The sequence below is a fragment of the Perca flavescens genome, chromosome 17 (assembly GCF_004354835.1).
Source record: "Perca flavescens isolate YP-PL-M2 chromosome 17, PFLA_1.0, whole genome shotgun sequence".
Taxonomy (NCBI): domain Eukaryota; kingdom Metazoa; phylum Chordata; class Actinopteri; order Perciformes; family Percidae; genus Perca; species Perca flavescens.
In genome coordinates, this window is record NC_041347.1 from 27,028,109 (window position 1) to 27,044,804 (window position 16,696).

General features: G+C 41.6%; 1 protein-coding gene across 5 annotated transcripts in view; it reads right to left on the bottom strand.

Moving 5' to 3' along the window:
* ehbp1 (EH domain binding protein 1) overlaps nucleotides 1-16,696 on the bottom strand; it is a 162,239-nt gene that overhangs the window by 120,674 nt on the left and 24,869 nt on the right. For all 5 annotated transcript variants that reach the window (XM_028603153.1, XM_028603155.1, XM_028603154.1 and 2 more), the window contains exon 5: nucleotides 13,603-13,656. In XM_028603153.1, the coding sequence (XP_028458954.1) occupies nucleotides 13,603-13,656 (54 nt within the window). The remainder of the gene's footprint in view (nucleotides 1-13,602; nucleotides 13,657-16,696) is intronic.

The following is a 16,696-nucleotide window of genomic DNA, read 5'->3' on the forward strand; positions in this document are numbered from 1 at the left end:
TATATATATATGGGTGAGTGCTTCTTCTTTGAAATTCCTTTTTCCAAGAACAATAGGGTTCCCCAATTCTGTTTATGTGCATCTACATGTGGGACACACTCAGAAAAACCACTCAGAAAAACACAAACAGCCTCTCATACCCAAGTGTGTACATTGTGGATGAGCCATTTAGTCCATGATCACTTTCAGAGTGACTTAGAAGGAAACCGGAGCATAATTTACAGAATCATGGATGAGTCATAACCAACAAGCATTAAGTGGGGTAAGGGTCAACATTGTGCTTCCACAGGCATTCTACTCCTGTCAACACAAGAGTGGCTTCAGCCATTTATAAAAGAGGAGCTAAATATAATGCATATGTTGCAGATTTTGTGTTTATCTGTAACAATGGGCCTCATTCACCAATATCTTCCTAAGTTTTCTCTTAAATAGGTTCTTAAGAAGGTTTCTAAGAAGTTTACGCCGGATTCATGACGTGTTCTTAAACAGTAGATTTGTTTCGCACCTGTGTTCTTAGGATTGATGAATCCCACGTCTTCGTAACTGAAAGCGCGTGCCAGTTGTTCCTAATTAGCATAAGAAAACGCCCCAAAAATTCCCATATAAGGACATGACACTTCCTGTGCACCTCCTGGGAGACCGGTTGTCGGAGCTTGTCGGAGCTTGTCGGAGCCGCGGTGGAGGAAGTACTGAATCTCAGTACTTAAATAAAAGTACAAATAACCAGAGACATATTTACTTTAGTAAAAGTAGAAGGTGTCCACAACCACAAAAAAGGCCTGGCTTTTAAGAAAAGTTCCTATCCTAACCATGAAACGGAAATATTTTGTTAGAATCGGAATGCGGTTGGTTTTATTCATGGATGTATTTAATTTTCTTTAACCATGCAAGTAAGCAAATAAAGTGTGTGAAGCAGCGCAAATGGGGAGATGTGAACAGGTCCAGCCAAATAAATTAGATATGAACGCGTCTTATGAAGCCTGGCGGAGGAGTAAACGACGCTGTGGAGAGAAATAGATGGCAACTATGATTTAAAAACGGGAATAATAAAAGGCAAGGCAAGGCAGCTTTATTTGTATAGCACATTTCAGCAACAGGGCAATTCAAAGTGCTTTACATAAAACATTAAAGAGCAGTTAGAAAACAATTAAAAAAACAATAAACAAATTAAAAACATTAAAAGACAAGAATAAAATTGATAGTGCAGTATAAGAATAAAAGTTACAGTGCAGTTTAAGAAATTAAAGTTAATAAAATAGATTATTTAAAGAAAAGCAAGATCAAAAAGATAGGTCTTTAGCTTAGATTTAAAAGAAAAGAGTTGCAGCAGACCTACAGGTTTCTGGGAGTTTGTTCCAGATATGTGGAGCATAAAAACTGAACGCTGCTTCCCCCTGTTTAGTTCTGACTCTGGGGACAACAAGTAGACCTGTCCCAGACCACCTGAGAGGTCTAGGTGGGTCATAATGTAAAAAACAAACGTTTTCATTTTCACTTTTACCGGAGCTGTATTACCGAGGGTCAGCGGCACTGCGCCCGGGCTCTGGAGCAACGGAGCCGGCTTGGATCAGCGGTGCCCCATATATACAGTATCTATGGCAACCCATATATACAGTATCTACGGCAACCAAACTTTACTGGTGAGACAAACGTGTGACGGTCAGGAAGACGTTTTGGCAGGGGGGAAACTGATCAGAAAACGTAACTGAACATTGTAGAAATGTAGTGGAGTAGAAAGTATAGATAATTGCTGCAAAATGTAATAAAGTAAAAGTCAAAAGTAGGCTATGCACTATTGAGTCTACTTAAGTAAAGTACAGATACGTGAAAAATGTACTTAAGTACAGTTACGAAGAATTTGTACTTTGTTACATTCTACCACTGCATTTCGGCCCTATAAATAGCGATCAATCACCAAATAACGCAGGATTTAATCAGTTTAATTGCTGATGTAAATTGCAGTGTTAGTGTCTTTTTTGAATAATATGATTTTTTATCAACAAATGATCAGAAATACATTACAGTACAATGCTATCATTTTAAACGACTGTTACACTGTCTTAGCTAAGAACAAATCCAAGTTAAGAAAACATTAGTGAATGCCAGAATCTTCGTAAAAAAGTGCGTAAGAAGGGTTGGTGAATGAGGCCCAATGTTCTTTATCACTTCAACATTTGCTTAAAGAACATTTGTAAGCAAATTTTGACAAGTGACACACCCGATATGAGCAGCTCACTTACTCAACACCCATGGGTGTATACCTTTACTGCAAGACACCTCGATTCCTGACATCATTCTCTCTGGGTGTGGTACTCCAAGTACAGATTTATATCCCAAACAGAGACACAGACATGTTTGGGGATCAGTCTAACTGTCAGTGGCTGGCTTAGCGCTGGCATCAGAGCACATCACAAGACCCTATTCATTGCCACTTAGCAGAACGGACGCTTCAGTGTGTGTGTGTGTGTGTGCTCGCTCGCTCCCTAAAATGCTCATACACAAATACACAACATACTCACTGTGAGCGGATCTTAACGAGATAATGTCAAACGAGTCACCCCACACACAAGTTTAACCTAAGTTCATCACAAACCTCTCCACACATATTCTTTCGCCACCACCACCCACACACATCGCACGTATCTACCGAGCCAACGACCCGCCCACACAGGCCCAGCGGGTCAAGCTTGTGGATAAACAGGGGGATTTGCAGAGGGCAGTGTTTTGCGGGCCACAAAGGCCTGTCTCCATCGCAAGCAGCCATCTTAAGTCGCACAGAGGAAAAATAAATAACCGAGAGATGGAGATAATAACTGTTTTGCTGTCGTCCAATCGAGCCTCACGTCGCACCAGAACAGTTTGGCCACCCATCATCGCCATGTAAGACATGACACCAAAACAAGGTAAGATGAGGATGAAGACGGACGAGGAAGAGTCTGATTAGAGCCGAACGAGGAGGAGGCCGGGTGGCAAGATGTGAAGCCATGAAGTGATAGAGGACGACCTCAGAGATGACTGATAACAGAGGGTGTGGCAGCTGATAGCACACGACTAAAAGAGCCTCCGATGAGATATCAGGACTGTAGCTGCCAGAAATTATAAAAAAAAAAAATGGAAGACTAGAAAACAGGCAACATACAAGGACAGAAACAATGGTTCATTAAATTGACATTTGTCAAGGTTTAGAACAAATCCCACAAATTCTTTAAGTTTATGTCATGACCTCTTTTTTTAAATGTTCTGCAACTAGAGGGGCTGCAGGACAGCACAGGATGTGGAGTAGGGCTGAGTGTTTTCCATGGTTGTGTTGACATTTCTGCTTTTATTACTGGGGGGGATTATAATCAGAGCAGGGTTAAGTTTAAAATAAAAATGTTTAAATTTAATATATTTTTCTCCTGGTCCTTATTTTAAATAGGTCATAAAAAATATCAATAATTATTGATATCGACCGATATGAAAAACTTATATCGTGATACAGTTTTCAACCATATCGCACAGCCCTAATGTGGAGCCAGCCGCACATCAGGTTTTGCAAACTTTGCAATTTAAAGAGAAAAGGCCAATGAGTGACATGGCGTTTACAACACACCTTGAACAAATAGCATCTTAGTCTACCTCGTTCCTCACTACTTTGTCTCCCCCTCCTCCTCTTATTTCTTCACTTCACTTCACTTTCACTCTTGCTGGTTCACGGCTCATTTTACACCAACTCCAAAAATACCTGATAAAGTAGACACCTCGGGTGAACCTTGCCAGCATGTGTCTGTAGGTGACTGTGTGTGCGTTTATGACTGCTTAGGGGTGGGTGTGGGTGTGTGTGTGTGTGTGTCTGTCTTCTGGGTCAGCTTGGGGACAGGAGGCAGTAACAGGAGCTGGCAAACTCCTGCAGGGCCCGGATATGCTTGCTCTGGAACAACAGCTATCATGTTCCTGTAACAGGAATTAGCTTCCTTTGAGTTAATATCTAGTCCCTGACATTTTTAAATAAATGTCCATCTTTTTGTCATTTTAAACTTCTACTAATAGTTGACAAGTATACTTTAGGAAAGGAGAGGTTGCCAGCTAGAATCAATCCACGGATCTTGATATTATGTGGTATGTGTCATAATAATAATCCTACCAGATGCCCAACATTTGCGGTTTTAAACACCCAGTATCAGAATAGGATTTATTCCCAAGTAAGTAAGACTTACAAGAAATTTGCCTTGGTGATTGGTGCAAACATAAATGTATTGAAAGGAAATAAACAATAAAGCAAAGTACTGCAACAAGGTAGGTCTTACCTAGACTGGATCAACAGAGGAACATTTTACAGGATAAAGCCTGACATCTGGATGTCCGCTCTCTGTGTGTTGCCCTTCTCAAAGTCCCTTTGCTACGGCAAACAACAACAGCCTTCGAGCTACATGCCGTTTTGGAGAAAATTTGGATTGTGCAATGATTTAGACTTGGTTGGTTATTTCAAGGAATGATTGTAAAGAAAGATTTACAAAAGAATATGTTTACGGCATTTAATCTCTAACTTGGAGGTTTGGGGTCCGATTTGTGGGGATTGTTATGGACAAAGTACACATGGCAATACATTCTTTTGGGGAATGTAGCGCAAATGTTCCACCAAAACAAGTTTCTTCCCGAGACTATTTTGCAGAGCCACCAGCACTCCGTCAGAAACTTAGCGCCGCCCAATACGATTGCGATTGGTTTAAAGTAATACATACAACCCAGAGCAATTTTTTTTCTCCTATCCTAGAATGTTTCCCTGGTGTAGCCAGCGCTGTGGAGATAGGTCTGGCAATGCCAGACTAGGTCTTACCTGAGGCAAGCAGATAGTGACACAAACTTCATTAAAACAGCACCGTGATTAGTTTAATTCACCATTGTTTGCCTCTTGCTCTGAGATAAACACAAGTCTTGTCTGCTTAAGACTGTGACTTGCAGGGATGCCGTTACACAAACACATCTGGATGCACAGAGAGTAATCAGCATTAGCTTACAGTGCACAACGAACACAACAAATCTTGTTAGCAGTCAACTGTCAGCAGTTACTGTAGGTCTTTCCACCTAAACATGATGCATTCCGCTCTTTTGGCCAACCATTCAGAATATCTCACCTTGTTTAGGCCTGTTACAGTTGCACTCCCCCTTTTATGAGTCAAGTGTATATTTTACAGTAGTGAGATGCATTATCATCCATTTGTTTTGCCAAAATATTGAACACATGGTATGATCTGCAGTTTGTAACGTCAACATTTTGAGTCAAAACACACAGGCCGGGCGCCTGGATAGCTCAGTTGGTAGAGCGGGCACCCATATTGAGATTTACTCCTCGACGCAGCGGGCCCGGGTTCGACTCCGACCTGCTGCCCTTTGCTGCATGTCATTCCCCCCTCTCTCTCCCCTTTCATTTCTTCAGCTGTCCTGTCAATAAAGGCCTAAAAATGCCCAAAAAATAATCTTTTAAAAAATTAAAAACACACACACCAACTTAGGTTGTTAGGCCTATCATGTGAAGAATGAATACGGATGTTTCCCAGGTGATTCTTGCATCTTGATGGTTTATGTTGAGGTCAAACACTGTATGAGGCAAAAGAAATGTGGGCTGGGACTCTGCATGTCTGTATGGGCTAGAAATGTATCTACTATATACGTCCGTGTGTGACAGGGAACGAGTGCGTCTGTGAGTGAGATTATATATATATATTATATATGCTGTATGTGAACACACGCCATGAGCCTGTGTATGTGCCTGTGTGTATATTGAAAGAGAGGCACTGGCCCTCATTTATGAAACGTGCATACGACCTAAAACAGGCGTACGACGGGCGTACGCCGATTCCTACGCAAAGCTCGGCATTTATCAATTTGGACGTGAGAGCAGTGTCCAGAACAGCCCCCACTGAAGGAGACAGGATATTATTATTCCTCGCTTTTAAAAGGTTGCCTATAGGGTTATGTTTGGCAATGATATTCATAGGCTACAGGAAACATGACGATGCACATTTCTATGTCGTGAACAATTTATTTCTGCCATTGACTAAGTTATTTTGGCTCGTTTTCCCAGCCCCTCTGCTGTCAGGAGACAGGGTCGTGGTGGTGGGCCAGCACGGGGGCAGAGGACACGCGCTCTCCCTCAACTGTTGTCTCGTTCTGACTCATGAAAAAAAACACGAGTAAAATAAAAGACACTGCATAAACTCCGCTACCGTGTGTTTATTTAAATATAGGTACACCATGTAGGCCTAAGAGATTGCAATAAGCCTGTATATTACTATTAGGACTATAGAAAATGTGTCAAGGATGTATAAATTAAATAGGCTAAACTTCAGCTGGAGTCCGATTTACTACGGCAACACTGTTGACCGCATCAGTGATCTCTTTCCATCCCACATTCTTTCTACAGCCTTTAATACCAGTTTTCAGGCTGCCAAAAAGTACACACGTTAGTGCAAATGAACCGGAGATATCAGCGTTTCAATCTCCACCTCTGAAAAGTGCCGCTTCTCAGCCGGATTACGTCTCGCCATGTCGTAAATTGTAGGGGCGAGGCCTCAAAACCGAGAATATATTGGGGCGTGATATTTAAATTCCGATCATTTCCAGCCGCCGCATTTATTAATGTACGACCATTCTTACGCTCTGATTGGTGTGATAAGAACGTTTCATAAATCACATGTGAAGCCTGTCGTAAGATGATTTCTGCGCTCATATCTGCGCTGGTTTCTACGTTAGGTTGATAAATGAGGGCCACTGTGTGTATGAGACGGTGTACATATGACTGTGTGTGTTTTCGGCAGCGTCTGGTGACATCTGCTGCGTTGTTGGCTGGGAGCGGAGCGCAGCGGGCTGCAGGAGCCTCAGACTAAGGAGATGAAAGCCGAGGTCACAACCTGGACCAGTGGGACAAGACACGCACGCTCACACAACTCACAAATACAAAGTCACACATGCAAACATAAGGACATTCACAGACGGTATGCACGTGGCACACACATAATGCAAACATAGGTCTCTCACACCAACATTAGCATGCAGGGGGCATACAAGAACACAAGGACGAGAGACATTAGAATAAACAGAGCAAAGATAAAACAGTTAAGCAGACAGAACAATACAAAGAGAAACTAAATCCAAAGCCCCACACACACACACACACACACACACACACACACACACACACAAAGATGACGTAAGCACAGAAGCAAAGCCCCACATCATCAGGGGCAACAGATTAATCAGTTAATTAACAAACAAATGCATGTAAGCACACACACACACGCACACAGAAGATATGGTGCCCGCAAGCATTTGTGTGCCAAAGGCTGTACAGAATAGTTGTGCTAAAACAAACATAAATACAAGGTACAGCTGTGAAAAGGGCAATATTGATATGATGATTATTTTTTCATTTAGCCAATTCATCTTTGTAATGTATAAAATATAAGAGAATTATTCAAATGCCCCAACACAAGTTTAGGTCATTCGTTTTTTTTTGTTTTTTTTGTCTGGCCAGTAGTCCAAATCCCAAAGATATTTATTTTAAAATGGATTATTGTCTAATCGATTGTGTTTATTTTACAAATGCTTATGCTCACACACCAAATAAAGAATACAAATACACAGTCTCTCAAATGGACACCACCCCACACATGCTCAGACACAGATACGGTCACACACAAATAAGACACCTGCACAGAGACATATTTAGACATACACACACCTCATGGTGGTGGTAGCAGTTAGTCAGCAGACAGCCATGTGATGGTGTGGTGTGGATTAGGGGGCCAGTAAGCCTATTAGGGCGACAGGAGGGACCACCCGGCCTCCACAGCCACCTACAACCCAGTAACGCACGCGCACACACGCACACACGCACACACACAGCACCCTAAAGCATAACTGACTGGACACACACCCAGTTACATAGTTCTCTAGACACAGGTGCAGTTTCTCACCAAAGACACAAACACATTTTTGCTGGAAGCTTAATTCTGTAGAGTAATTTGTGTGTCTTCATTTTCCTATTCAACCCATAATACAGTATGTGCTTCAATGAACAAAAATAATACATTTTAGCTGTATTTAGTGGCAGAAAATGGCAGCATTTAGAGTTGTAATAGTTATGTGTGTGCGCCTCTAGTGCAATCATACTGTGCGTTTGTGCTTGTGTGAATATGCCCGTGTAAGGAGGGGTCCAGGCATGGGGGGTAATCACCAGCATCTGTTGCCTCTCTTCAGGGCGATTAATTAGATTAAATTAATTTGGAAAGCATGTGTGAATGTGTGATCCTATACTAAGAATCCCCCCGCCTCCCTCCTGTGACACACACATACTAATTTATATTCCTCCAGCTTTTAACTATGAAGCATACATTATTAAAAATGAACACTGTGAGCACACACAATCAACACGAGTGAACACACACGCTCTTCTTTCTAACACAATAAATTAGGCCTTTTGAGTTCTCCAAACTATTTAAGAAATGGGAAATGAGTAAAGGTGAAAACTTTGGAGACACATGCGTGCACACGAGTGCAAATTAATCCCAATTTGTCAGCCTCGGCACGGGAGAAACTTTTGGGATTTCATACTTCATACCAGCTTTTGTCACCTTTGCGTGAATAGCCAAGGGCTAAAATAATTGTGTTTTTCTTCCCCGAGGCCCAGTCAGCGCTCACAAGCCAGTGGCCTACGTAATGTGTTCCAGACAGAGAGAGGGGAGGCGGGGTGGGTACAATACAGAGAGAGGGTGTGCGTGTAAAGGTGATGGAGGTAGGTTGGCCTGTGTGTATGAGAGAGTGGTTGGGTGTCATGGTTTTTCACTGTGTGTGCAGTGAGATGGCATGTGACAGTGTATGACTGTATAAGTGTGCGTAAGTGGGAGAAATGTGGCGTGGAAAAGGCCTTAATGGAGTTGGATGTTGTCCACAATAGACAGGACATCACCTCAAAGAGAGGACTGAAAGGGAGAAAGAGACAGAGGGAAAGAGATAGACGGGAAAAGAAAGCAGGAACGACATGGCCGAAGGGGTGACAGAAACATGTCCGTAAACCACGATAAAAAATAAAAGTCAATCGTTGTTCTGTACATGCTGTATTGAAACGGACAGTTGTCCACACATCCTTCCTTTGGCTGTCAAAACATTAGGTTAAAACTTAGCACACGTTCTAGAAAAGATAAGTCTTCTACAGTATTTGTGGGAAATTTTCCCTTTATGCAGCAGAAAAACACAGTCGCCCTTTATGCAATGATTGTGTAGGTTTAAAGTTTTGAAAGAAAAAATAAAAGCCACGAATCCTTAAAGTGGCAATTTCAAAACCAATATTTAAAATGTGGAAATATGCAGCAGACATGCTGTCAAACAGTGTAAGCGGTGATTTGGCAGAGCCGCCATAGATTTGGAAATTCCTTCTTTTCTGAGTGACATTGATGTAATGTGAGTGAAAAAAGGTGAAGTGTGACTTGGTAGAGAGATGGGAATAGCAGAGAGTGGGCCTTGAAGTGTGTATCACTGTATATTCAATGTATTCAGACATGATAGCTTCTCACTTTAAATACCAGCTGCGTGCGTGCGTGCGTCTGTGTGTGTGTGTGTGTGTGTGTGTGTGTGTGTGTGTGTGTGTGTGTGTGTGTGTGTGTGTGTGTTATTTAAATCCTCCCGCAAAGCTTTGAAGATGAGGGAAGTTGGTCTACCATCTCCAGCTTTGGCTGATATGCAAACGCAGAGAATACACAGACATACATACACACAGTAACCCCCCATGCACATACACACACACAAAAGAGCCTGTCAGTACAATGCCTTCAAATATAGCTGTCCAATCTTTTGACTCTCAATTTGCCCACCTTTTTGATAATACGCGCCTATTTGAATAAGGGTGAAAGGCAAGGGTAGCATGCAATTTAGAGATACTACTGTGCAGCCATTTTTAGCCTGCCACCTCTCTCTCTCCATCGCTTTCTCTTCTCTGTTCTCTCCCTCTCCAGCTTTTGATTATGCGATTCGCCTTGGCAGACGAACAAATAGAGGAGAGAAAAAGGTAGTGTTTGACACTGCCATTTTCAATGACAAAATACAATCAAACCAGGGCCAGTAATTTGACGGGGAGGGATTAGCCTAGTGCGAGGTTGGGCCCCCAGATTAAGACGAAGCCACAGCGCGGGGATCTTGAATTTCATCATCTCCGGCGCTCGGGCACAATGGCGTATTCTTCCCCATTTTCCTCCGCCGTCTGATGAGGGGTCAGGAGAACTCACCTCTCCTCTTCTTCTGTTCCTCCTGCATGGAGCAGCACTCAGTACCGCATTCATTCATCCCTCCTGACTTTATATTAGCTTAGATACCTGAAAGGTGGGGGTGGTGTGTGAGCAGGGGGGATCTGAGCTGTTTATACACGCAAGCATACACATGCAAAGTCAGAAGAAAATATGATCAGACATATAGTATGTTTGGATACTGTCAACACAGACATACAGGCACATCCAGCTACACAAAGATACCTTTCCCACGGACACACATATACAAACAACCACTCAAGTTATCCAACAGTTTTAACTGTGAATGCTTGAAAAAGGGCTTTCACAGATCTTAGGGTAGACTGCCCTCTTGTGGTCAATTTAAATAGTCCCTTAATTTCATGCTCACGTGCTCTGTTCATTGTTAGAAGCTAGGAACCAGCAGCACAATTCAATTATACATCTTAAAAATGTAAAGGCACACTGGACTTGGTTGAGGCTTTCTGCAAGTTGCATGCATGAAATGACTCATGACCAAAACATTACTTATGAAGTTTAGTAAATAATAGAATAGGAATAGTAGCTTTACTGTTATACATCACACCTGGAAATATGTACTGTATAAGACATTGTCTGTCTCATACTAAAAGTAACAGTGATAGTACTCAGTGAATCACCAGGTGTAAGTCACAGCAGAGCACCAATCAGTAACACAAGAAACACAAATATCTCAAGAGCTCGTGTAAATGCAGGTGTACTTTCTGGGAAGATTTCCTTAAAGTAGAATACAAATGCAACATTAAAAACCAGGACAAAACAACACACTATAGTAGTATCAGAACTCAGATGAATTAGTCCACGTGGATGGAGTTACATGTAATCTTTTAGTATAATGTGTTAAGGAAAAATAGTCTAATTGGCCTTTGGGTTTTAAAAGAAGGGGGGGGGCGGGGTCTAATGTTAGTGTTTTAATTTAAATTAATAAAATTGTTTAAAAAAAAATTAAAAAGGAGGGGGAAAAACCTCAATGTACACCTCTACACTATGGTAATTATTTTTCACGTTCGTTTACATTGTGAGATAGGGCATTTGTGCTGCATTCATGTGGTATTTGAAATAATCTAAAAATGTAGTTCCTGACTGGAAAAATTCACGTGAACAACCGCTCAAGTCGGAACATTAAATTTGCGAGATGCACTAAAACACTTCTGAGTGTTGAGGTCTGCCCTCTCCAAGTGCCCTAACCCCCCTAAACAGTATTTTTTAAATAAACAAACATAATACCTTTAACCTTAAATCCCACCATTAGTCTCTCTCTCAGTTTTGCTTTTGCCATCATTTCAACATTGCCCTCCCTGTACATCTGAGTGTGTGAGAGTATAAGGTTGCCTTCTCCCTCGGCTCCCTCCCTCCCTCCCTCCTCTGTGCTCTCCATTCCTGCTGTCAAGGGGCTGGTGTGGCTCTGATCTTTCTGTCATTAGTCAGGTATGCAGAGACACAGGCAAACCCACAAACTTGTCTTTTTCTCTTCCTTTCTTGCTCTCTTTTTGCTTTCTCCCACGCTCTGGCCAGAGAACACCAGCTGACCTGCTTGTCTTCTCAGCTTTCTATCAAAGAGAGAAAGGTAGAGCATTTTCTGCCGACGTTCCTTTGAGCTTGACATGTACAGAAAGTGACAAGTGGCAAAGCACGTAGCCAGCTGAGCTCTCCCACATTCTTTCAAAAAAAAAAAAAGAGAGTTGAGGAGAATTGGGGGTCTATCCTTGTCGATCACTTGTGACACAGCCCTCTCTCAGGAGTTAAAAAGTTTTCACATCGGAGCATTTGGAATTTGGCATCATTAAATATTTATTTGTTCATCTTAATCACTCTCAGAAGTGTGAAAAGATTCATTTCTGCCAGTGTGTTTGACGTGACAACGTTTCCAACGTAAGACAGCTTTAACTTTATAAACACTGTAAAAAGCTCCCATGCCAGCAAAAACTAAGTCAGGTAGGGACTGACATTCTTCAATTCTTACTATTCCAGGAGTTTTCTCGGAAAGATGAAACTGGCATAACATGCGACAAACATGCTAAAGACTTCATTAGTGATTTCTCAAACTGGGCTTCTGCAAAACCTTGACCAACACCAACAAATGTGAGCACCAGACCGTGACACTTCAACACTTCAAGAACTTGCACTGAAAGGGTGACCAGGCTGTTCCTGTGTGTCATTGTACATCCAGCAGGGTGGCTCCTCCTTTAACTACAGGACCAGGACAAGCACCTGTGACAGCATGGACCCAGCCTGTTGAAGTAAATCCCTACCAGATTGAAAGGCACTGTCAAGCCTTGCCCTCTGATCTCACAGAATCACAAGAGCAAAAAAAAAGATAATTTTTATTACTATGACAATTAGTAGAATGAAACTGAGATGTGCCGTTACGTTTTCCTCCAGTGTCACAGACTACAAAATGATTGTAATGCAGATAATACTTATTCAAGTGTTGAAGATGACACCACATTACAAACCCCATTAGTCATAGGTTTTTGAGTATCTATTTCTACTAAAGGCTAAAACAAGTAAGGCCAATGTGCAGGTACAAAGGCCTAATTTGTCCAACATGTCTGCATTGCTTAGGCACACCATTTCACAGAACAGGCTTCAGTGTATGTATAAAACACAGAAATCACTTGTGAACAGTGATAAGTTTCCAGTTTCCTGACCACTGGTACATGTTGAAATAGTCTTCCCTTTCCTCTCTCTCTTTTCCTCTATTCCCCTCCCTTTTCCCTCAAACCATCCCTCCCACTTTCCAAAAATTGCTCAATTACTCTCACTTATCCACTTTTCCTGTGTTTGGTAGTACACCGTGATTCGTAGTTTAATGTTACACTGGATGGCATGGACAATTCTGCAGTTAGTCATTATTTCCTTATGACAAAAAAACAAACAAGGGTAAGAAAAACAACAGTTGAAAAAAATTAATAAATGAGGAAAAAATGCATACATAACTGCTGCCAACCCTTATTGGTAGTTAAGTTACAACTTGATATTACACAAGCACATGTATACACACACACACACACACACACACACACACAGTATGCCAACGTGATGTAAGTCAGCTCTTGTGGTCTAATCTGAGCTGAGAAGCATGTAATATCATAGCTTGACCACATGAGGGCAGAACCTGCATTTGTAATGCAAAGAGGATTTAAGATAAATAGTGGAGAGTGAGGAATTGTGTGTTTGTCTTGTTGTACTTTAAATTTGTCATCACCAGTCATTGTAAATGACAATCCAGGTGCCTTTCAGCAAGGTACCCAATCATACGGTACCACTTCCCCCCATAAGGTTAAAGAAAAAAGATAGTACTCACATTTTCAATGACAAATGTCCACTCTTTGTCTTCAAACTCCTCTGCATGGGGGTCCTGAAAGACAATGTAAATAGAAATGCTTAAGTACACAATATACGGTATATTAGGCCAAAGTATGGTCATTTGATACAGCATCAAAACTTCAGAAATTATTATGAATCATCACGCAATCCGTCTTAAGCAGCACTCAATAACTCAATCTTGAAGCAATTCATTTCATTAACTGATGATTTCATTTTGGTCATAACTGAACAGAAGACTGCAAGACAACACAAAAAGCTGCAACACAGAAAACTCTTTATGAGTGACAGCTTCTCTGTTTTGCCAACACACTCTTTTCTCACTCCATTCACCCACTGACCTGGTCTGTCTGTCCTCTTCACAAACGTGTTGAATATATTGAATTAATGTGGTAACTTTTAAATACATCATAATGAGCTACTGACAACCGCTGACTGTCTATGTATATGCAAGTATATTGGCTGAACCTAGATAAAACTAGAATTATGTATATGTTGGGCCAATCTGAAATTCCTTATGCATGCGTATTTGTGTCTTAGCCATGCGTTTTAATCGTAAAGTAGATTTCTGTTAATGGGCAAGCGAACTTCAAACTGAACCAAAAGAAAAAAACAACACTAGAACACCAAACGTCCAGGAATCATGATATGAGAACACAGAAAAATACAAAACTATAGATGTTTCTCTCTCCCTCTGTCTGGTCCAGTTTGTCCCTCTGCTGATATACTGTACTCGTGTCTCTGTCTTGTCTTGCTTTCTGCCTGTTTAGCTGTGAGGTGATGAGAGGAGACAGTAATGGAGGCACAAAGACAGCAGGCAGCCTTGTACTACTGTGGCCTTCACTGCCCTCCAGGAGCACATACACACAACAACAAATCACTGCTGGACACACAAAGACATGCACTAACCTAATCAACCCCCATCCTTTCTCACACACACACACACACACACACACACACACACACACACACACACACACACACACACACACACACACACACACACACACACACACACACACACACACACACACACACACACACACACACACACACACACACACACACACACACACACACACACACACACACACACACACACGCTTATTCACAAAAACAATGCACAAATAAACCAGTGCACACACACAGATGCACAGTAAAGCATTCAACAATTCAAAACAATCAAATAGTTTGTTTGTCAATGCAAAGCTAAAATGAAATATAAAAAAAAAAATACAAAACATTTCCCAGATATAGCTTCTTAAAATTGGTGCATTTCATTATCAGAAATCAAATACCTTGAGGTTAACCATCAACATGAGATATTCTACAGGGTTCGTACACCTTTTCCAAGGTCAAATTCAAGCACTTTTCAAGAACTTTCAAGGTCCATTTTAAAGTTTTTTTCCAGCACCTTACACCACCGTAAAATACATACCAATACATAGTCAAAGATATTTACTGTTTTTATCACATTAAAAGCTCCCCTGGCATGAAAATGCACTTTATGAGGTTTTTTAACATTAATATGAGTTCCCCCAGCCTGCCTATGGTCCCCCAGTGGCTAGAAATGGTGATAGGTGTAAACCGAGCCCTGGGTATCCTGCTCTGCCTTTGAGAAAATGAAAGCTCAGATGGGCCGATCTGGAATCTTCTCCCTATGAGGTCATAAGGAGCAAGGTTACCTCCCCTTTCTCTGCTTTGCCCACCCAGAGAATTTGGCCCACCCATGAGAGAGAGAGAGAGAGACATTATTGCAAATTAGCTGTTGGTCAAGACCTTGCCCCCCCTTTAAAAGAGATAATGCTATAAACAGCCAAAATTATGTTTCATAATAGCAGAAGCATCAGATATTTAAGCAAAACACAAGTTTTATTTTTCAAAATGTATCACTGTCTAAGTAGACTTTGCTTGCTATCTAACCTGCCTGAGTCAATGTAAAAACAATTACCCCAAACAAAATCACTCGACAGTAGGGCTGTCAAAATTGCTCAAAAATGACGTTCGAATATTCCCTCTAAAATAACACCGAATATTCGAACTATTCGAACATCTGGTTGCGCATGCATCCAAGGTGGCGCGCAACATCGTGACGTCAAAATGATGCAATATCCGGCCGAGCCGAGGTCGCGCACAGCTCTTTTTTTTCAACGGTGCGCAACAAAGCGGAAACAGGAGGCCTGAATGAGTTCGCCGACAACATGATGCCAGGACTCTCAGAGTGACTGCAGGTCTCTCTGGTAAACTTACTGGGTTAAGAGGAGTTATTTTATGGTGAATGAAAGGCTCGAGCCGACGAAGTAGGTCAGTGAATCAAATCGAAGCATTGACGGCAATGCTGCTGCCAGTTCTGCCGTGGTTTACCTTTTTCTTTTTCTCCTTCTAGTCCGTAGAAAGGGCAGCCTTGATAGCCTTTGCTCATTAGCGCCACCGTTGTTCAGGAGAAGACTGCAGCTAGTGTCACGAGCACCAGCGCAGGTATAACGGCGATCTCATGATGTCACATTTGTATGCGCCAGCTGGGCTGCGTCCAGTATGTAACGGCTTTCAGGCGCGCTAGCAAAGCAGACAGCCAGACAGCCTCTGCTACCGCGAGCGTTTTTTTCCACTTTTTTTATTTTCTTTTATTTTTTTAAATTCCAATATTAATTTTCACCTTCGAAATTCGTTTTTTTAAAACTATTCGAATATATATTCGAATTTAAAATATTCGTTGACAGCCCTACTCAACAGGTTCACATCACTAACCATGAATTATCACCTTTAAAATGTTTAATCTCTTAATGGTTCATAACATAACATACAGTAAGACAGATATGGAGAGGTTTGAACATTGAGTGGGAGAATTTGAGCAAAGTGACATGCAGCTGGGTTATTCTGTGTCAAATCAGACTAAATCCAGGAAAACAGTCGCTGCATCCTCTTACATTTTGCTCAAAATGTATGCTACCCTTAATGTCAGTCTTTTCACACTTTTTTTCCAAATCTAGGGCATGCCCTACTAACTTTAAATGGTTCAGTCATATTGACACGTTTGTCTTCCACCCTACAAAGTTTGGGCTGCCTATGAATAA